The 23,737-nt window shown below is 45.2% G+C and overlaps 1 protein-coding gene across 5 annotated transcripts in view; it reads left to right on the top strand.

The window, feature by feature from the left end:
* LOC119453834 (uncharacterized) overlaps positions 1 to 23,737 on the top strand; it is an 80,857-nt gene that overhangs the window by 19,802 nt on the left and 37,318 nt on the right. For 4 of the 5 annotated variants that reach the window (XM_049666859.1, XM_049666856.1, XM_049666858.1 and 1 more), the window contains exons 6-8: positions 1,971 to 3,765; positions 9,271 to 9,491; positions 18,936 to 19,468. In XM_049666859.1, the coding sequence (XP_049522816.1) occupies positions 1,971 to 3,765; positions 9,271 to 9,491; positions 18,936 to 19,468 (2,549 nt within the window). The remainder of the gene's footprint in view (positions 1 to 1,970; positions 3,766 to 9,270; positions 9,492 to 18,935; positions 19,469 to 23,737) is intronic. The other variant, XM_049666860.1, reaches the window with a different exon arrangement.

The following is a 23,737-nucleotide window of genomic DNA, read 5'->3' as shown; positions in this document are numbered from 1 at the left end:
GCTTGCATATACCTCACTTGAATAGACAACTTCTTTGTGCAGTCTGTTTTAGCCTGTACCTTATAATTTTTTTTTTCACATGTTTCACTGGCCTCACGTTGGAGGTCGGCTAGAAAAGTGCATGGCTGTGGGGGTGAAAGCAGATGGCATGGTCGGTATCAAATGTCAATAAACGAGCAGCCAGAAAAACATCCAGCGAAGGGACTCTGAAGTACGATGAGGACGTCGACGAGAACGCATGGCCAGACGCCAACCTCGATGAGGAATCATCGCTAAGAACAGCCAGTGGCGCAGCTGAGCAAGGCCGTTGGAATGCGCAGACAGATGCCAACCTTGGCAGAGACAGCGCACAATACCGGAAGAGGCACCTTATATAAGGCCGACTATAGAAGCACCAAGCTTGGCTATAGCGAAGCATTTGAAAAGGCTCAGGTGTAGCGAAGGAATTGCACCGGTTATAGGGAAGCGTTTACAAAGTCTTAGGCACATTTCTGGTAGGTGCAGGACAGACCCCTAGGACTTCCGGATGGTGAAAAGACTTGCGTGTGCAGCTGTGCTGTCTTTGATGTATGAATTGCCTGCATGGGCATATACCTGTGCAGTTTTTTGCCAGTCATAATTTTTTACCAGATTATCACCGTGTTCAACTTATCGCTAAATTCAAAACACACCTGTTGCATCCGAAGTTTGTTGAATATCCCCACCAATTCTGTAGAGAAAGATTGTTGTCTAATTAGCTTGCTTGCATGACCAACTCTTGTGCATTCTCGAATGTACGTAAGCACCAACATTACTCTGGAGTGTATGGTGATGCATGTGCAAATATAGCAGACGGGCTTGACTTGTGAGTTTAAATGTCGACAGTCATTGACAGTGCTTGCCGCTATTGTTGTGCTTTAACTATTGCTTGCTTTTCTGCATGCCAGTTTACCCAATAAAGTGTTAGTGTTGAATGAAGTGTTGAACTTGCAGTGTTGGTTGTATTTGATTCTTTACCACGACTAAGGTGTGACGTATGAAACAAGTTGCACCTGAGGTGCTGTGGCAAGAAGCGATGGCTCTGAGCACCTTGTGTTACTCTTGTGTCCACTCTAGCTGCCGCAACACGATTTCCCTAATCCTGTGCTTTACATAGCATTGTCTGTCCTGTCATCACTGTTTTAACAGCGAAGCTGTTTAAGCCAGCCGTAATTTGTGGCGCGTATCAAGAAACTACCAAGAAAGAACATGAAATAAACTTTCTTGCCGAGCGGGATTCGAACCCGCATACTCCCGGTCACAAAGTGAGCGTCGTAACCACTAGCCTATACAGCCACGCTTGCAGAACATACATTTATGCGAACCACATGATTGCGTTCGAGCGTCGTCGTCTTCATCCACAGCTGGCACGTTCGTACGCTCGTGCTCTGCGAGGTGAAGAGGTTTTGCGCCCTGTGAGAGCGAGAGAGAGATGCATTCACAGAGAGGGTCTCCAGAAACGCGGCGTCGGCATTGGAACGCGGTGTCGGTTGTTGCAAGCTGCGCTATGCAACGTGCAGTGTAGGCTGTAAGTCCGAGACGCACGTTAGGAAATTATCTTCTTCATGAGTAATAAAATGAAAAGTTCGCGCGCACCTCCGGAAAATGCTGGGCTACGATCGCCCAGCTTCGCTGTTTCAAGCATTGCGCGGCCGAGTGCAAGGTTAGGCTTTTTTTTTTTTTCCTGTTCCCTTCAAGTTTACTAGGAGTTGCGGAATACCAACTATAGCCTGCTTTTAAGTTTTGCTTTGCACTGGCCTCTGCATTTTATAGCAGCCAAAGTTTTGGCAAAACTGTGAGGCACACAGGACACAGTAAGGTAGCAAGGCTCAGGTTTCCTGTATTGTGCGTGCCTAACCTCCCATTCAGCTTAATGCATTTGCAGTTTCTGAACCATATTTACAGCCCTGCACAGCCCTGCACCCAATTAATCCATCTTCTCTGTTATGCAGGTCATCAAGAGGACGAGACCAGGCTGTCCCCAGAAAAGGATTTAGTGCCCGGTACCCAGGTTGGGCCAGCGGAGGTGCCCGTAACATTGACAGAGACGACACCAGCGATGCCTTCGACTGCAACTACACCGAAGCAGTACCTACAGGCAGTACCTACAATGATGCCAGTGATAATGCCAATGACACTGTCGGACATGACAAAGGAGATGACACTGGCAGCAAAACAGGTGACAACGGTAACAACACCGACAACGATGCCACTGACAACGCGACCTAAAGAACCAGTGATGACAGCGACAACACAAGTGACATCACCATCAGCTGCGACACTAGAAACGGTGCCAATGACAACGCCACCTAAGACTCCAATGATGACAGCAGTGGCAACACAAACGTCAGCCACAACACCAATGATACCGCCGCCTAAAATGCCAGTGACAACACAAGGGGCGTCAGCCGCAACACTAACTACAATGGCAGTGACAGCACCCCTTTCATCGCCAATCAGACAAGAATGCTTCCCAACCAAAGTGTCAGTGCCCTCACTGTGCCGATCACGGTCGTTTGTTGTTGAGAGTCCATCCCTGGCCCAGCTACTGCTGAGAGGACTGCATCGAGATGGTCGTGACTGTGCGAATGGAACCGATGCCAAGATTGTTCAGCCATGCAACTCCCCGACTAAGGATTCATTCTATTTGAAACCTCGCAGCAGTGAGAGACATACGTATGCCACAAGGGCGGGAGAACGAACTCGCAAAAAAGAAGGCCTCAATATTTCAAAAACCTTCATCAAAGCTGATCATAAAGTGGACAGTTCAAGTGTTATCTCACAGGTGACAGATGACGCTGCTGACGAAAGTAGTCACCGATTAGGTGATGTCATCAAACCTCAGAAGAACTCTGTATGTGAGTCAGCGGGAGAGCAACACGACCTTGCTTCTTGTCGCAATGATCCGGACATTCGTGCTCATGTAGATGAAAACACCGAAGACACTAGAGTATCCCCTATAATTGTGAAGCCCACAGCTTTACAAGTGCCTGCGTCACCTGACAGAATTGAACAAGCGTCAACATTCCTGGGCAAGTGTGACAGTGTCAATGCGCACTGGATTTCTCGTGTCTTCAGGGACACTCTGAAAAGTTTTGCCAAGACGAATCGTCTTCCCACCCATAAGACACCCGACAGCAGTTTCAACGTTCCTTTCGACAACTCGTCCAAAGTGACTGGACGTGTCGTGCCTTGGACTTCCTCTGCACTTGATGTGGTAGCTGTAACCAAAGATTATGCATCTGTGAAAGACGGTGCTGTCGACAATACTTTGCACAACATACCTAATGTACCCGGGGATGATTCAGCAGAGGAGACTGTAGCAGATGACGTGTTTACTGATGCTCTCGATGACAAATGGGCTGAACTTTCGTCTGCTTCGTTACCTGGATTTTTTACCAAAGACAATGCTGCGACTGCTCGTACCTTGCCAATGTTTGGCAAGACTTTTTTTAGTGACTGGGACCGAGGAGATGCTAGTTTTGCGCCAGTATCACCGAGCTCCAACAGACGCTCTATCTGTTCCTCTATTAGCAGCATCCAATCGTCGTTTGGTGCAGAACATGATGTTCTGGCACTTACTCTCAACTCTTCAGGTGACGTTGAGGAGGATGAAGAACAGTATGAAGATGCGGATGGACATCGTGATGACCAAGCAAATTCTTCTGCTGAGCTGAGTGGCTCTTTAGAAAATAGTGGAAGCTCATTGGATGAGTCATCTGCAAGTTCTGGCTGTGAACACCTAAAGTGAGTAGTGCTTTTTTTAATGGCTTCCATGAGTTATTGTGTGATGTCCCTACATTAATTAAATAAGAGTGAAAGTTATTTATTGGGGTCTGAAGTGTCGGTAGTACAGGACTCTGAGTGGTACCATAATAAAGTGCTACAGGTTAGTTTCAGGCATAGGCTCTTTGTGTTTTGTGCTTGCATGGTAAATGTTGATTGATCGCACCTCTTGGTATAATCGATTACCGTGTTGACCACTATGTACCATTTTTCAATGGTCAATATTTGTGTATTAGTTTTTGCATTCTGTCACAATTTATTTCTTTAGTAGCTAGAAGTAATTTGTTTCGTCTCAATCTTGAGATGAGGTGCAATAGCGCTTTGCAATACTTTTTGCTAGCTTGATAGCACCATTTTGAATGCTTTTTTTTTGCTTTTGACAAAGGGCGAAATTTTAACCTAGATGTATGTTGTAGGCCACATTGTATAACTCGCTGTACTTCACTATTCTGCCACATTTTAGAGCCCCAGTTTATAGGACACAAACTGAAAAGTGTGGCTTTGTTTGCTGTGACGAATAGCTACAGTGGAACCTCGATGATACGATCACGGCTAATACGAATTTCCGGATGATACGAATTTTTCTGTTGTCCCGGCCGAGCCCCATTACTTTGCAACGTGCTAGAAAACGGTTGTTACGAATCGATTTTCGACCCGCGTCGGTTGATACGAATAAATGCCGCCCCACCGACGGTCGCGAAAGAGAACAGCGCGCAGTCACGCGCTTTCTCCCTTTCTCTTTTGGTGCGGAGGCGCGGAAACGACGCCCGACAGCGCTGAGGCCGCGAATGGGCGTGAAGAGTTCGAAGCGGTGGCACTTTTGTTGCTTTTGTGCTTTTCCTCCTTTTCCGCGTGCCATCGGGCGGAGTGGCTGCCGTGCTTCGGGCCGCATTCTTTTTTGCGGCATTTTGCCTAGTCGCAGCGAGCTATGTCTACCAAGATACGATCTCAGCTGATTCGCGCGGCCGTACGCCGAGGCGCGGGAGCCTCCGTTGGCGCGTCTTCCGTCGGCTGCGTTATCGGTGCCGATGGCACGGGGCGATTGTGGGTTTCGCTGCTAGAGTCACGGTGCAAGATAGCGCGGCACGTAATCCACGGTGCAAGGTTGCGCTCGTTCAGTCGGGTGCTCCTCCGCTTCTCCCGCTAATCGCGGTATTTTTCTTGCCGTAGGAGCGCTTCCGTATTCCGAAGGCGTGCTTCGTCCAAAGTTTATTCGCCAACAAGCGACGATTCATCACTAACCTGGGAGTTCTCAGTAATCCGAATTCGGTGTGTCAAGTGAAGATGCCGGCGTGGTTTATGAAGCAGACAACTGTGGTTGCCATCTTGCCCCTGCCACAGCAGCAACCAATGGAGAGACGCCTTTCAGCACGGCAGCCAATCGGAGGCCCGCTTTTATCAGAGGGCCCGTGTGACTACCTATCGCAGACCCGCGCTTCTTTGGTGTTTGTGCGTTTGTTACAAGTTGGCAACGACGGACGAATTTAGAAGCGGAACGGCAAAACTTTGAGCTTTCGAACGATACCAAGATGGCGGCGCTCGGTGGCGGGAAATACGAGATATGGCTCCGTGAACTGCGGTGATTTTGCGTGATTTAAAGCTGTTTTCTCCCCTGCGCACTGACGAGTTAAACTTTTTCGAGCACTTTCAGTGCGTTTTCAGCCAAAACATTTTGATGCAGCGTAGATTAGGCGTTGCAGATAAACGCGTGGTTTTCAAAAATCGATTTTTCTCGCGATTTTCGATCTGATCCCCGCGTCCCCCCTTAATTTAGCTAGTTTTAATTGTGTTTCGATGATACGAATTTCGGCTAATACGAATATTTTTCGTGACCCCGTGAGATTCGTATCATCGAGATTCCACTGTACATGTGTGACTGGTTGATGGCCTCACATTTTCGTGGACTGCATTGAAATTCAATGAAGTTGTGTTTAATAAAATTTTCACAGAAAATAAACGTTTCGTGCCATATACCCATGATGCTTTGAAAAATGTACAAATAAGCAAGTTGTGACACCAGCTATCTCAAGTAGCATGATAATGAATAACTTCATGTTAACGAACAGCTTGAATTTCATTTCAAGCTGTTCATTAACATGAAGTTATTCATGTGGGGTAGTATTACTTTTGTGGGGTAGTAATTACTTTTGTGGGGTAGTAATTGGTAGCTGTAACCAAATACATATTTGAAAAGTAATTGTAATTGTAATCGGTTACTTTTTCTGTGATGTGTACAAGTCTGACCATAATATGTGCATAGGGAAAGTGAATTTATTAAAAATGATAAAGCTAGTTTTTCTCTTTTTTTTTGCCAGAATACCTCATTGATGTGCATAAAGCCTGTGCTCTTTTCAGTTCTCTCTTCTGGGGTGTCTCCATTAAACTTCTTGTCTTCAGGAATTTTACTTGGCATTAATCCTTTCAAAGGACTAGTAGTGAATCACAATGCAATTAGTGACATGGTCATCACTTCCATAGAGGTCACCATCTCGAGTTACGTTTACAACTGCCATCAGGGGAGAGTACTTCACATATGGCTAAAACTGGTTCAGGAGTATAGAAGAGCTTGCTTTTGCCGAAAAAAAAAAGAAATTACTGTACTGTAGTGATACCTTCATGTTAGGCGCAAGACCTTTAATACAACTTTCATAATAAATCTTCCTTAGTGCCGCTTTAATACTGTATTTATTCGAATATAAGGCGAGGGTTTTTTCCCAGAATCCCTAGCTTCGAAGTCGTCCCCCGCCTTATGTGCGAGGCTGATAGATTCATTTGCTGTTTCAATATGGCGGCAGCAGCGCCACATTTCCGGGGATCTAGATTGTAGATGGCAGTGCGAATTGTAGCAATTGATAAACCTTGGCAGGTGAGGCAGTTCCATAATATATTGCGCATATATCTGCACCGAAGAGTTAAAAAGTTAAGCTACAATTAAGAAATTGCAATGTGTGCCATAAAATAATTAGTTATAATTAGCCATTGAATAATTAGTCAAATATTCTTTTAAACAAATAATGTCTGCTTCTGAGAGCTCAAGAAGTTAAATTGTGGTAAATTCCATGGATGGATTTAAAAAAGTTCTGTTAACAATAAAAAAAAGAAAGAAAACACAATAAAAAACACTTGCTATCCGGCACTTACATCCACCTTCTTTTGTGATTATGAAACATGGAACAGTGCTTCAGTGCTAAATAACATGCAGCTTTATATTAAACTACATTACAGATTTTCCCAGCTCTTCAAGGAATGTGAACGTGTGTCGCATCGCGTCTGGAACGTCTGGCACCTGTTACAACTGTAGTCGTTTGGCTAAATAGCTGAGTAAAGGGCACTGGTAGGATTTCCACCAGATGTTGGCTGACAACTTCAAATGCGGTTCTATATATATATATATATATATATAGCGATGGCCACTTCGGATGTTGATGCCAGGGAATCGTCTCTAGGCCATTTCTCAGTTTCTCACTGCCCCTATAGGGAGCGCCTTCCCCTAGGCTGAGGTACAGTGAAGTGCTTCTATTCATACAGGACTCATATTTGAGCATCGAAGTATTGGGTAACCACGATCTTGCGAGCAAGGTGTTCGCTCGTTACAACAGAGCCCTCCTTTCCAGCGCGCCTATTGAGTGATTTCCAGTGTCGCTCCACATGTCTTCGTGAGAAAACGAGGGAATGTTATTGAAGAAAATTTTGAAAAACAGTTCTTAGTGAAGATCAACCATTGTGTGAAGGGCTGTAGAGGACGCATTGAAAGAGCCCGGCGTAGCTCATGCTATTTACTGCATCTTTGCAGTGTTAATAAAATAGGCAAGAAAGTTAACGGTGAATCAATTGCTTTTTAGTAATTGCTCAATTACTTTTGTGGGGTAGTAATTGGTAGCTGTAACCAAATACATATTTGAAAAGTAATTGTAATTGTAATCGGTTACTTTTTCTGTGATGTGTACAAGTCTGACCATAATATGTGCATAGGGAAAGTTAATTTATTAAAAATGATAAAGCTAGTTTTTCTCTCTTTTTTTTGCCAGAATACCTCATTGATGTGCATAAAGCCAGCTCCGCTATATTTATTGACTAATTCATTTAAGATTGAGACCATATCTGGCATATAAATATATGTTGAACACTGCTAAAAGTGCTTGTCGCTTCGCCAAATCAGACTTATGCCTGCGCCAGGACTTGCACCAAAAGGTCAACTGGCTGGCTGCTTCACCACTGAGCAAAGAGAAGTGAAAGTGGACGAAAAAACTTGCTGCCAATGGGAGCTGAACCCACCCACAACTCATCTTCATTTTAATTTAAAAAAAAAAAAACATGATTTTCTGTTGGCTTCGTACAGTTGTGACTAACAAAAATTGGGCCCTTCGTTTCCTCCCTTTCAGGTTCATGGCAGATCAAAGATAGACACAGGTAGCATTCACGGGAGCCACATATGTTGTAGTGTACGAGAAGCAAAAGGAGTGCATTCTCGCCTCTTTCATTGCAACAAGCAACAGTTACTGCCTCAGCAGAATTCAATGCTGGGGAAGAGCGGGATCCATTCTTTTTACCCTTCAGCAGAACACTTTTGTGTTCACAATGCTGTACTTCATTTTAAACCAAAGAAGAGCTGTTAACAGTGTGTGAAGTTGTTATTGATAAAAATGTTGAAGGGTCACTCATAGTACTTCGTGTGTACCATATTAAGAAAAGGTTATGATTCAGATGTGTATCTGTGTGTACGCCCTTTCTTTAAAGCTGTGCGGGATCAAGTGAGTAAAACCGATACCCCATTTCATACTAGGCGTGCAACGCTGTGGCAGCTATGCAAGTTCCGTCATCACAAAATGTTATCATTCCGCGCATTTAATGCTCGTGTCTTGTGATCGCACATGGTCGTGCAAGCCTGTGCGTGAGGCTGCCGTAACGAGCTGCTAATGAAAAACCCGAAAAGGAAAACACTGATAATCGAAATGATCTCAGTGTTGCATGCTGGAGTGTAGGTATGAAACACCCCTGCATTAAAACTACGGCAACATGCATCTATGAGCACTAGTAAGTGTGCAGTCATACTGTATATGATGTATGAAACACACGAAAACTAAAAAAAAAAGGAAAGCGGTGAATGGTATCAGAATTTGTTTGTTACATTGCATAATTGACGTGACTAGAGTGCTGTGTTTAAATCAACTCTATGACTGGGTCACTTTTCTTTGGTCTCCCTAAGAGATCGAATGTGTTCAAGTGCTGGTTTCATTAACATGGCAGATTTTTTGCAGGATGCTAACACAGAGAACGGATGTCCAGTGAACACAAGATACTTTTCCATCTCTTGTCTTTTGTTGTCCTCATTTTGCGTGCACGGTTCTGTTAGTACCATGAGCTCATATCAGTTCATACATATATCTGTCATGTTAGCCGCACTTGACGTTTCCACACCTGAAGCGTTTCTTTAATAAACGCTTGTTTCGCCTCCCTATGTTGCAGATCTCTCAATCAACGCATGTCAGAAGACGACATGCTTGCTGCCCAGGAGCTGAAGTTGCAGACTCTGTGCCAGACTCTTGCACAGGACTACACCAGGGACAACCGGAGTACCTTTGCAATATTGCGGGAAGGGGCTGTTTCCATGGTATTGGGAGAGGAGTCTTGGGCAGACGACGACACGCCACTCGAAGCGCAGACAGCAGGTTCAATATCGCCTCCCAGTGAGTGGATGCCTCTAGTTTCTGTACCCAAAGGAAGCTCCTCAGTAAAAGTAATCATTCTTAAAATGGCAGTTACATTGTGTTAACCTTTGAACTCCCAAGTTGAACTTGAACTGCCAAACTGTGTCATCTGCTCTGAAACATTTCTAAATCACATGTACTCTTTACGAGACTCTCCTTGCTCCATACATTCTGGCACCCAACTGTGCTTCAAGTGCGAGCCTACAATTCTTCCACTTGCGTAATGAACGCAGCATGAACTAGAGACGCTGTGATTTTGGCACATAAAACCCCAGAATTTCAATTTTTTTTAATGCCTGCAAAAACTTTTGGGACCTACTGCCAGACACACATACGAAAACGATCCCACGTGAAAACTGTGCAGATTGACCATACAGAACACACTTTGTTTTGCCAGACTGCTGCATGGTTCAACTGTGGCATAAAAAAAAACTTGAATGTAGGTGTTCTGGCACATCAAATGGTCTCAAGTTTTGCCAGCTAGTTGTGGGATATGTATGGTTTAACTTGCAGTGTATAATTCAAGCTTGAAAATTTGGTGTCAGGGCCCCTTTAATGCTACCGAAAATGGAGAGCAACCAGGGTTGTAGATGGGGTTAGTTTCAATTTTTGCTACTTACTTTGGGAAAGATGTGTGTGCATGTGCGCGCGTGCATTTGAGAAAGGCCGTCTAGAAAATTTATGCATCCCATGCTGCATAATTTCTACTCAACATCTTTTCATTCTGTTCAGCATCGTAGCACACAGCAAATAACAACTGTTGAGTCATTCATCACAAAACTGAGTCCATGTTGGAAGGGGGTGTTGCTTTGTGATGAGCTACACATGTGGACAGCTTATCATAAAAAGAGCGAGAACTGATTACAAGTTGTAGAACAGAAGCAGTGTCAGGAAACAGTACAAAGCACATTAACTGTAACACACTCGAACCTCGTTATAACGAAGTTGAAGGGGGAGTGGAAAGTACTTTGTTATATCCATTATTGCCATTTTATGCAATATATGCCCAATGGAGTGCACAGTTGTAAACGTGGAAGTAAGAAGATGGCTTTGTGGCCTGCAGAACTTCTGTATGGCCACGCATGTGATGAAATTTAAATAAAACAACAAAAGAATCGCCAGCATGTGCAACACGCGACTTAGCACCCGACGCAACAGCCTTTAGAGAGTTCCGTCTCTTCCATTGCGATGGTCTTTCGCGTCCGCTTTTCACTTGGCTCGTTGCGGTCGAGCAGCAGGGAGAGGAAAAAGTGAGCACGGCCCCCGAGATTGCTCCGGGGAGGATTCTGAGGCCAGGCTCAGGTGTGGCTTGATTTGCAGTGCACCATTGAGAGAGAGAGAGATGGAGAAGTGAATGCATTGATCTTTTTCACCGCCGGGGTAGCCGCACAGCATGGCGCGACTCTTGCAGGCTTGTGCGTGACCCCCGAGATTGCACCGGGAACGCATTCTTGTCCGGGTCAACCCAGTCTCTGTTGTGGTCTGGTATCTGACCTCTTTTGTGAAGCAGCCAGTAAAAGGAAACTGCGGTTTGGATAGCGATCGTACATGACTTATGCCCAAATTAAATTAAAAGGTTTATGTCTTGAAAGAAAATGCATAGAACTGCGTTATTAACCACAACATCACTGCAGCTCTTAAAAAGCTGCTTTACATCAATAGCTGGGCGTCCTTATTCTAGGCTTGTCATCCCACTTTTATTAGTGTGTAGGTCCACTTGAGTGTGGTCCTACTCCGGCTTAGGCGCCTACGGATTTCTAGACATAGCCAGTGCCACTGTATATGTGTCCATATGTATGTGTACTGTATTATGTATGTAGTACATATAGACAGACCCACACGTTGCAAGGGCATTAACCGCTCGCTGCAGAACACTTATAGAATACATAATCACCGTAAAAACCAAGCTTGCTTCTCATTTTGTACATGTCAACTGCAGTTGAGTCTGTGTTCTATTTTTTTTTTTTTTTTTTTTGTACTTCACAATGTATATTCTTTGCATGCTCAATTTTGTATCTTCTAAATGGGGATTTTTTGCGTTTTCGTTAGCATCGAAGTTTCGTGCTTTGCTTCATTCCTTTTTACTTCATTTCATTTTATTTCCTTAAAGGGACACTAAAGAGAAACAGGAAGTTCAGCTGGAATAAAAGAGGGACCTTCAGGAATGCATGCCGTTTTTGTTGGGTGCAAAAATATGAGTTATTAGCGGAGAAATTCGTAAACAAAGACCAAATATCTCTTCCTCAATTTCTCTCACCCTAGATTTGGCACTGAAGCAGTGTCGTCACAGATTGCATTGCTCTCAGCGAATCAGAATGCGCCATGATACGTCACCGCTTGCGTAAACGGCCGAGGCGCTGGATGCATCATGGCTGCATGCATGGTCGCTGCGTTTGCGTTTGCCGCGATGGATACCGTAGCTGCCGCTGAACCTTGCAACGAAGAGCTCGCCAGGAAAGCAGGACTGCATTTCAGCAATATTCAGTGAAACGGAGCGCGAAATGATCCTCTGTGCTCGAGCGGTAGGTGTTTCCGCATGCGATGGCGGTGAGCCGCCGGCCGCGCCGGCGGAATGCAGAGCTTCGTTTTCGTCGATGGGAGGCGAAGCGTCCGGTCTGCCAGGCGACGATGTTCCCGACAGAACAAGCGTAGAAAGTTGTGCACGTACTCGGTATGGTTATTTCGTGGCTTTATTTAATGACATTCAGCACTCGCCGAGCCGCCAGTTTGCTGCTGCAGGGGCACTGGTAGGAGGTTTGATGAAGGCCGCATTGAGGGAACAGCTGCTCGAGAAAGGACTGGCCTCTGGGGCACGCCAAGATACTTTCCGAGGGCAATATTATACACATAATCCGAGGGCGAGAAATGCAGAGAGCACACCATCGGTTTCTCTGGCTCTTTTGCCGTTTTATCATCGGCAGAGCACTGAGCCATTACGAACGCCGGGGAGCCGGGGCTCTCCGAGCGACGCCACATGAAAGGACACAATCGAGTCAACACTGCCGCTGCCCCTGATCAAGCGCCTTGGGCCATTTATACAGCCCTCAACACTACACACACGAGGCATTTTCTGGCTGTTTCCCGCGAAGTCAACGTTTTTCGAGCCACGCAACACGCAACCAAACACCGTAGAGCGGAACAGGCGCGTGCAACAATGCATTGACCAAAAACGAAACTACGAAACTATCACGGCCGCATGTATCGCCATGCCATTTTTTCTTATTTAATTTTGTGCTAAACTTGTACTTCCTCGCTTGAAACGGCTTAAAAAGTTGGCAAATGCTGTTTATGTACGTTTAAGGTGTATTTCATTTTGCGTTTTATTAACAGCGATAAATCGCTCTCGACCAATTGCGACCGGCCTGCGTTTGTAATCTCCGACGTCACGAACGTGTAGTGCGGGAATTTCGAAGGGGCGTCAGCACCTATCCTTCAGTTTTTCGCTATTTTCTCGCTTATTAAACATCTGTTTGCAGTAAGAATGGTATGGCTGTGATCGTGAAAAGATAATCTACCATTTAAGCTCAACTTCCGGTTTCTCTTTAGTGTCCCTTTAAGCATCCTGCAATAGGGGCATTACATACGGGGTGGGTATACAACATATACAAACAAGTGTTACAAGAGTTTCAATTCGTTAAATAAAAAGATGTTTGATCTTGAACATATTGTGACGAGCAGGTGACTTGATGAGGTAGGGCATTCCAGTCTTGAGGCTGAAAATGTATTTGTGCGTGAGTGTGGTTGTGCTGCCTGCAGGAGATGGCTGATTTGTTGCGACTGGAATGATGGAGGGACAGTTTACGGGGGGTGATTAAGTGTTGAATAGTAGAACCTGTGGAATAAGGAGAGGGTGGCAATGCGGCGACAAAAGGATAGAAGCGATGAAGATTCTTTTTTTTTTCAAGTATGATATGCTGACGTCATAAGAGTATGAGGAATGTATATACCTGATGGCGCGATGTTGAACTACCTCAAGGTCTTTGGCGAGATGTGCTTGATGCGGATCCCAGATGGATAATGTGTATTCAAGTTTCATTGTTACTAGTGATTTATTTATAGGCTAATAGTATTGCTCCATGCTTTTGTTCCATGCAATGGGGCGAAACAAAGGTGACGTTTTAGAAATTCCAATGAAATGACATTAGTAACATGTGCGTTCCAGGGTAGGTCATTAGCCACTGTGACACCTAATTATTTGTAAGATTTTACTAATTCTGCGCGTGTTGAACGTTGCCAGGTTCAGTTTCCATTGGCGGCCTGCCTTGACCCAGAGATTCTTAGCACCCTCTGCCGCGTAGCAGGTCTGACCGCCGCCTTGGTCAGGTGCTCCGCAGCCACTGGGAACTGAGGGCCATGGGTTAATTGTCGGAGTCATGAGGGAGGTAGTGGCCGAATACTGCACCAGGGAGGCCAATTCCTGTTCTGGTGAGGGAGTGACTTTGATAAAGCTTGGTGGGCCTGCCTAGTTTGGTTGCACCTGAACTAGTATAGCCCCACTAGCTCTCGGCAATATGTATTTTTTTTCTTTGCCGGTGTCAGGCACCACTCCATGCCTGAAAATGTAGTGGAATGGAGCAGGATTCGAACTTACGACCTTCAGATTTGAAGTCGGGTGTTCTACCTCTACTCCACGCCACCACATGTCAGGTGGGATGTCAGGAGGTGAAAGTCAGGTGGGATGATGAGGTTAGGAAATTCGCAGGCGCAAGTTGGAATACGCTAGCGCAAGACAGGGGTAATTGGAGATCGCAGGGAGAGGCCTTCGTCCTGCAGTGGACATAAATATAGGCTGATGATGATGATGATGACTAATTCTGCAGAGACGTTATTAATTCGACAAGGAAAGTGAAGTGGGCTATGGTAATAGGTAAACAAAACAAGTTTGTGTTTATTAGAGTTGAGTGTCACCAGCGAATTATCACACCATTCTTTTACGCAGTTAAGGTGGTCAAATTGAAGAGCTGTTTGGTCAGTGATGTTATCGACTGCCTGGCAAATAACACAGTCATTGGCAAACATACAGTCATTGGCAAAAACACGTGCAGGGGTAGGTCGTTAATGTAAAAGAAGGGGGCCAAGGACGGACCCCTGTGGCACGTCTGATCTGAAGGATGCAATGTAAGAAGTGTGGTTGTTAACTGAGACATACTGCGAGCGGTTAAGGGAGGACCCGGGTCTTTGGGACCGTAAATCGGCCCAAAATTCGAATTTTTTATTTCTTCATTTCCGCGCTCCTGACGCGTTTCCGCACCTATCTCTGAAATCTGGTTACAAAATAGTGCATATTTCTTCCGTTAACGTGACCTAAAGATGCGAGTGTGCAAGCGTTTCCCTTTAAATTGGGGAGTAATTGCACCCGATTTTCATCGCGCATAACTCGATAACTACGCGCCCTGCCAGTGCCATTTTGGTATCGTTCGAAAGCTGACGTTTCTGGCTTTGTTTATTCGTCGGTCGGCAACATTGCCGGCTGAGCGGTCACGAAGAAAACAGCAGCAAAAGAAATGCGCCGCGCATGCCACTATTGGCCAGTTTCAACACGTGACCATGATGGCGAGTGGTGATTGGCTCCAAGAACCACGCGCGAGTCAACGACGAAAACAGCCGCCATTTTGTCGTGGTCTCTCAAGCCTCGCAAGTGCGACGTTAGATATGCCTGGAGGTCCGACTAAGTTTCGTTCTGTGAATCGTTACGGGCGGAAACGCGCAAGAAGTAAGAAAATTCCGAAAACGATTCCGTCAGCGCAGGATACCCAGCAGCTCGCTGCTGAAATCGTGCCGCCGCCGAACGTCGTACCGCCGCCGAACGTCGACGCCTCAACTGCTCTGCTGGATCACGCATCTCCACATGCCGGTTCCACTCGCGTAAGAATTGACACGCCTGTCGTAACTGAAGAGTAAGTGAATGAGATAAGAGCGCGCGAGCAAGCTACGCTCGACAAGATAGCATCGACGCCGGCCACGGAGCGAAAGATTCGGCGGTTTGAAGATCCGACCACCGATAGTGCAACAGCCTCGGTCACGGAGCCCGCTGCACCGTACATCATCGTCGAACTTGCCGCAGTGAACAATCTTATCAGCGTTCTCTCGTGCAATACTTGCGGTGGTTCTGCGAAGTTAGTGCAGAGCGATCAAGATTACGGTCTTGCAACAAAACTGACTGTGGTTTGCGAGGTCTGCGGTGAAGTCGCGTCAGGATGGAGCTCGCCGAGAATTGAGGGCCCGAAAACGTGCAATCCCTTTGAAGTAAACATACTCGCAATGCGTGCTATGTTGTCGACTGGCAACGGCCAAACGGCCATGAATGATATATTTTCGGCTATGGGTTTGTCCCGTCGGGGAATGCATAAAAAAACATTTCAGCAGCACTTGAAAAAAACGCTGAAGCCTGCTGCCACTCAAGCGGCTGAGATCGCAATGAAAGAGTGCGCGCGAGAAGCGGTGAAAATTTATGATGATTTGTGCTTTGGGCACAAGAAAAACATCGCCATATGCTACGATGGTGCGTGGATGACACGGGGACATTCGTCACACATAGGAGTTGGTGCAGTGGTTGAACTTTTCACTGGGTATGTGTTAGACTACCAAGTCTTGTAAAACTTTTGTTTGGGCTGTGAAGTTGCCCCAAAGCCCGGCACCGAGGGCTGTGAAGCCTGGAAAGAAAGGCACCAATGCCAAAAAAATTCGGAAAGCAAGTCTGGGCAGATGGAGGTGGAGGCAGGCCTCATTTTGTTTCAGAGATCCCTGCAGAAACACAATCTCCGCTACACAACCATCTTGTGCGACGGTGACAGTCGTACTTTTGAGGCCATAAAGCAAGCCAGGACATATGGCTTTGTTGAAGTGCAAAAGGAGGACTGCGTCAACCATGTCCAGAAAAGAATGGGTACTGCACTTCGGAACTTGGTGAAAAATCACAAGACTGAAGATGGGCGAAGTCTTGGAGGAAAAGGCAGGTTGACAGCTGACCTGATAAAGAAACTGAGCCTGTATTACGGCCGTGCTTTTAAATCGCATGAAGGCGATGTGGATGCCATGCAGCGAGCTGTGATGGCAACTTACCATCACGTCGCATCCACAGACAAGTGCCCCAACCACAGCCTCTGCCCAAATGGTGAGCAGTCGTGATGCCGGCACAATGCTGCTACAGCCAAAGGAGAACCTGTGCCAAAACACGGGTACAACTTGCCCAAGGAAGTAGCTGAAGCACTACTGCCTGTCTACAAGCGCCTCTCGAATAGAAGCCCGCTGGAAAGGTGCCAACGAGGGAAAACTCAGAACTCCAATGAGAGTTTTCACTCTGTGATCTGGAGCTTGGTTGCCAAAGAAAAGCATTCGTCACTGTTTGCTGTGGAAGCTGCAGTTGCTGAGGCAGTCTTGTGGTTCAACACTGGCAACCAGCATTCAGCAGCAGCGATCCTAGGGGAACTAAACATGAATTCGCCAAAAACTGGCTCTGACAGAGCAGCAGAAAAGGACTTGCGGCGCAGCCTCATCTCTACGAAGAGGCATGCAGCTTTGCGTGAACTGAAAAAAGGCGTGAAAAACACAAAGACACGATGCACCCAGACTATTCACCTGGTGCCTACTGATGGCTATTGGTGCAGTTTTCTCTAGCTTTTTTTCAATAAATCAGTTCTGAAATGTTTTTTGTTGTTTTCTCAAAACCACAATTTTGATGATGACGCCGTATTGGAGGTGCAATATCTCTGCTTCTACTTGTGCTATCACTGTAATTTTTTTCTTTTTCAGAAAGGTAAGGCTGTATAGAGTGCAAAATTACCAAATGACTTTGTTGCATTCATTAGAAAAATTTTTTTAATGTTTCTTGTTTAGTGGTAAGATGGATTTCAGTCTATGAAGTTTGCAATGTTCTCATTTGATGTAAAATTGGATTAGAACACCGTTTTTGCGAATTTGCACTCTTTGTTAGTTCTACATCATTTTCATATGTTAATTTTTATTATGCCATGTATAGTTTAGTAAATAGCTCACCTCCAAGCAAATTATACAAAAAAGGTGAATTTCCTCACTTTCTATAAAGTGATTTACTCTGCAAGAAAACTGAATGCATAATTAAAATGAGCACATTGAGATACATAAACTCTGCAACTTTCATCAAAATCGATCAAAAAAAAATTTAAACCGCAGGGTCCCCCCTTAATTAAAAATTGCTTGAGCCATTTTAGTTTCAGTAATAGGCGCTGATGAGATAATTTTTCAAACGTTCTTGCATAATTAAAAAATATTGCATCTGTTTGTATGTTACTGTCAATATTAGTATGAATGTCAGTTAAATATTTAACTGCTGTTAGCTACCACTGTCATGTTGCCATTGACTGTCTGTAAGGGCATGGTGATCCTGTCAAGCTGTCAAATTGACAAAGCTTCTTGCCTTACTCTCAGCATTTCTCAGGTATGAAACACGGGAAGAAAATTTGAGTTGAATTTGAATTGAAAACATTCACCAACAATTACGATATCCCCTAACGTCAATTTTGAGTGCAGCTGTATAGGTGCTTTGAATTCACAATATATTGTCGCAAAGAATTTGATTCTGAATGACAGAGTCCTCTTGGCGACGGCGCTGAGCCCCTGCTCGGGTACTTTGTTTAGCAGCAGCGGCAGACGAAGCATTTCCACCGATTGCATCATTATCATTGTTCAGAAAGAAAGCGTGATCAAGGAAACGTGTGGCTCGCGTGGAGCGCATTCTCTAGCAGCGGCAGCGCAGGCGAAGTAGTGCATGTGCAGTGGCTCTGAAGCCCATGCCAGCGCCTTGTTTGGACGCGCTCGCCGCATGCCTGGTCGCCGCCGTAGACATATCTCATGCGGCACTCTGCTTTCCTCCTCACCCTTTCTCCATACTCCCCCTTCTGCTTTCCTTCTCATGTTCCCTTTGCTCGCTGTCTTTAATCTCCAGCTGTGCTCCGTGTTTGCTCTTTCCTCCTTGGCTGTGCTTGTTCGCTCGATTATGCCAAGGGACGCCGACGCTCAACGCAGGAACGAGTGCCTAAGAGCTGCACTCTAAAAGGCGAGTCAGCAGCGGTTTACACCGAAGACAGACAGTCTTCTGGGGCGCATTAGTGTACCATGTGGTTTGTTGTTTAGACTGCACTATCTTTGGGATTGGCCCACATTTCTAGACTGCACTATCTCTGGGATTGGCCCATATTTTTCGTTAAGTAAAGCCACTTTTCTGGTAATGGTTTTAGCCCTGCGCAGTTCAAATGAGCACCAACACTACTTGGTGCTTCTTTTTCTTTCCAAGCTTTGACATTTTTTTTCTCCTATGTACACTAGAAGGCCTCAAATCGACTTATTTTGACAAAATTGGTCAGAAAGTGGCAACGAGACACCCAGAGCCCACGAACTCCAAATTGATCTAAAGTTGTCTTTAAATATAAGCAAAACCGATTGCAGGGTTGTGTGCTCCCGCTCATACCCTTGTCACCGCTGCTCGGCTGCCTGATCACCCTGCAGGTGCGGACGGGCACAGTCCTGGCCGCAGTCATTCTGGCCACAGTCCATCAGGCCACAGTCCATCAGGCCACAGTCCATCAGGCCACAGTCCATCAGGCCACAGTCCTTCTGGCCACAGTCCTTCTGGCCACAGTACTTCTGGCCACAGTACTTCTGGCCACAGTCCATCAGGGCACAATCCTTCTGGCCACAGTCCATCTGGCCACAGTCCATCAGGCCACAGTCCATCAGGCCACAGTCCATCAGGCCACAGTCCATCTGGCCACAGTCCATCAGGCCACAGTCCATCAGGCCACAGTCCATCAGGCCACAGTCCATCAGGCCACAGTCCATCAGGCCACAGCTCTTCTGGCCACACAAGCCTACCGGCGGACCTGTCCATGTTGAGGCACTCGAACGAGGACCACTCTCGAGTGGACTCGTCGCTGGCCAGCACGTCCATTCACCTAGACTTGCTGTCGGAAACACGACAGGTGAGACTTGTTCGGGCTCGCGTTGTGTGTGTCCAGGGCGGAAGGCAAACTGCAGATCTAGCCACAAACAGTCGTTCCGTAGTACTCCCCAACCCGTAGCACGGGCAGTCGTAGCTACCTTGGGTTTGGACAAATAAGGCAACCAGCGGCGTAAGCTCTAGAAATATGTATTGCTGTGAGCAGTAAGCAACACTTGCGGAGAGAAGGTTCATTCCAAAAATGTCATAAATAGGCTTGTCTCGTGACGTGAGACAAGCCTATCGAGGTCACTCACGGGTCTACCTGCTGCAACCTGTGGGTGACCTCGTTGCCCAACTATCACGCATCAGGTTCACGTTAGGTAATTGGTCAGGTCCAAAGTTGAGGCGCCAGAGAGAGAGAGCGTCTCCTCCATGGATGCTCTTTTATATGTTATTACCTTCACGTGATGACTGTTCTCCTCACATGTTGAATACCTTTCTTGCAAATCTGGGAAAAGGGACGCCCATATTGTGAGAGTGGCAAGAAAACTGGGAGAAGGAGCAGTGTACCTTTTCCAAGCCTGCCCACCTGCTCTCGGCGTGTCCGCGATGTGCGATTGGGCCGACATGAGTACGTGGGAAGAAATCGGTTTGCACACTCCCCACAGACTACCAACCTGGAAAGGTCGGGGAAATTATGAGCACCCAGAAAAGTCATGGAATCGTCGGAGAATTTTTTTATTTTAGCGAGTAAAGTCATGGAAAATGTCTGATTAAACTGCCCAAGTTGAAATTCATGCAAGTTGATTTCCTGCAAAGTTATTAGGCTCTTTGCAGCACTTCAAGTGAGGTGTCCTACACAGTTATTCTATCTTCGATCACCATAGTAAAGGAATTGATGAATAACTTACGTACAACGCTGGCTTCTTGCTCAACGCGAGTGCAAGCTTAGCCCCTGCATGCAGTTGCAAGACAGTGCATCTTTCTACTGTAGTATAGTTTATGCACAGGGCTTGGCCATTCGTAAAGCAGCTTGTGGTGAAGGATAGTGGCAGGGGCAAATTTGGCACGAATTGGCATTTGCCAACGACGAACTGAAGGCTTTAGTTTGCTACGGAGCACTATAGTATATTTTTTCTGGAGCAGTTGCTGCTGCATTGTAGCCAGTGGGAACGAGCTGTTATTAGAGACAGTATTTATTAGTGTAACAAATCCAGTGGGTTGCGCTGTCACTCACATGAGGCACCAACATGCGGAGACCATAGTTGGAGGCAGGGCCTGGACACAGCACGGACATGAAGTGCAGAGCTGCTGTGACTGCTGCACAAGTTCTTTTTATTACTCTTAAAACCTGGTTGTAATAACGTGCCCTCATTGGCTACTTTAGGGCAGCCATGCGGCTTAAACCAACGCTGCTGCGATGAAGTAAGATTCTGCTGCACCGCTGGTAAGGGTCCATTCTTTTGAAGAAATGCACTTATACAGGATAAACTTCTACTTCAAGTGTGCAGCACCTAATTAGAAAATGCAATAGGAAGAACTACGTGGCAGTGCGATGAAAGACACATGTTCAGAAGTTTTCTGCAGAGCTTTCGTATAGGATAAACTGCCATAAGCATATCAATTGCTCTCCAGGCTGAGGCATGTATTGCAGGGAAGATGTACTGCAGATCAATGACAGAGGTTGGAGCAGTGACCAAAAGTTTAAATAAAATTTTCTCGCGTAAAAAAACTAGCTTCATTGAACTTACCGTAAACAAGTTATTGTAGCTCCTCAAGCCTGATGAACTATCACTGATATCTTTAGATGGCCCTAACAATGTGCCATTTACAGTAGAACACATGGTAAAAGTGCAGTTTCCTTAAACATGGGCCTCTTTTCTTTTCCTATTGTGTTTCTTGCATGACAGAGCACTTTTATATAATAATTTATGCTTAAGACTGCCAATATCAGATCATGAAATTAATTAATTCTTTCATTCATTCTTTATGAACACAAAACTTGTTTCATTCTTAGAACTTCATTTATTCTTAGAACACAAAATATACAACCTGAGTATTTCATCAGCCCGCCAAAGCAATGATGCTTTTGAGCGGGACAGTACCGTGCTTTGGCCTGAATGACACAGTAATGTGCATCAAACAAAGGAAACAATAGGAAAAAAATGGTACAGTAGAAGGATAAAAAAAATTATTCACAGAGACACGTTTTCTTTATGTACCGATAACCCGAAGTCCGCGATAGCATCGATGCTTTTATGCAGATCACTGTAGTTTCTCTCAGCAAGGCATAGTAGATGTTTTCTTTCGCTTTTCTCTATTCCTCCCTTTCCGTTATCCTCCATCACTCGGCTAATTTTTAATTGTTGTTCCTGCACAAGCAATAACGTAAGCAATGACATAATTCAGCAGGAAAAATATTGTGTGTACAGCACGACCCTCCATTCCATCATATGTAGTGAAATGTTTTGAAACAAAAAGAGACAAAAAAAAAAATCAACACAAAGAACACAATATCTTAGTTCGTTTTATACAATAGTTAGCGAAATGTCATTGGAAGAAACTCTCATCACATCGTTTGTTCTTCTTATTCCCACTCGTTTGCCAGAAGCGTGCGGTGTATGAAGTTTTTTATTTTCCTGAGTGATGATACATTGGTGACTTCTGGTATTTTATTAAAGTAGAATGGTACATAAAATGCCCTCATTCTTTTACCATAGTTCGTGAACGCTTTGCCCCGAACGAATGTCTCAATCTTGCGCAAATCCCGAGTTTTTATGTTTTTTTTTTTTTGTTTTAAATGGGGGTTTCATCAAAATAATGCTTCGTAAGTACTACCGAAAGAAAAAGTTGTTCAATATCAAATATTCCATGTTCTGCCATCTGTGGCCAACAGTGCTGCTGTTTGTTCCATATGTTAGTTATTTTCTGTATTATTCTATTTAACTCGTTCAGCCTATTGGCGAGGCAAGTCTGTAGATCGTAATGCCATATCTTAATACAGTTTCACCCAGAGCCTTATAGGTGAGTTTTCTTAACCGAAGATCACATACTGATCTGATTTTGTACATAACTGCATGTACTGTTCGAAGTATTTTAGCTACATATTGTATGTGATGGAAAAATGAGAAGGATTCATCAAAAATAATGCCAAGGTACTTTATTTTGGTAGCATACTGCATACTTTGGCAGGAGCATCGATTGCAGCGCTCACTATGCAAGTATAGATGTTTGGTCAGTTCCACTTTTTTGTGCGGGCTGTGGAAGCAGATTAACTGTGTTTTTTCTTTGTTCACAAATATGTAGTTGTTCTCAAACCATGTCATTATTTTGCATATATCTTCATGTAGTAACGTAACACTTTTCATTAAAATTTTCCTGGGATAATATTAAAGCAGTATCATCCGCAAATTGGTATAACTTTGAGTGCAATGATAGATGGGCCAAATCATTGACATACAAATTAAAAAGCAATGGGCCTAGCACAGATCCTTGCGGGACTCTATGCTTTATGTGAATTAATTGCTGTCTATATTTCGAATTCGAACGACCTGATGTCGATTTTTGAAGTAGTCTTTTAAAACCTCTATAAATGGTCCGCGGGATCCCATTTGAGCTAATTTTCCAAGGAGTACTTCGTGATCCAACGTATCGAAGGCTTTTTTAAGGTCTAAGAAAAGCCCAATTACCGTCTTATTTTTATCAATTTCACTGTCATTATGTCTGCAAAGTCTTCTAGTAGTGTGATTGTGCTTCTCTTGTAACGAAAACCATATTGTGAGCTAGACAACAGTAGAGTGTACTAGAATGGGGGAGTGGGTTCAGCGGATGCCTTAGCAAGCGCCAAGGGTGAAGCAAAAAACGCAGAAAATGTGGCGGCGCTGCCATCGCCTTATTCTGAATCTCAGGCCAATAAACATTGGCTCCGGCTGTTTTGGCAGCGCTCATTGGCTGAGGCGAGCTCGCGGGCTGAGTACCTGTCATCTGCTCGACGCACCGTCGTTGTTGCGTTGTTTGCGTTGTTTCCACCGCTCTTTTTCCATTTTATTTACAATAGATTGGTGGGGAATAATCTCAATGTTACCGCCACTGAGTATCCGCCTGTCAAAGCTCCATGCAGCTGCGGTAGGGTCTCCGACACGACAAGTGTCCGGCCGGCGAGCGGGGCCGCTCATTCGGGAGAAATCGACGGTGGCGCCACCTGGATTTTCAATAAAAAATGCCTCATTGCAGAGCCCTCGTTGGACCCACTCCCCCAATCTAGTAAACTCTAACAGATTAAATTTTTCGCAAAAGGAAACCATTTTTT

The sequence above is a fragment of the Dermacentor silvarum genome, chromosome 5, assembly GCF_013339745.2.
Source record: "Dermacentor silvarum isolate Dsil-2018 chromosome 5, BIME_Dsil_1.4, whole genome shotgun sequence".
Lineage (NCBI taxonomy): Eukaryota > Metazoa > Arthropoda > Arachnida > Ixodida > Ixodidae > Dermacentor > Dermacentor silvarum.
Note: the sequence above shows the minus strand (reverse complement) of the source record. Positions and strands in the feature narration are given on the sequence as shown.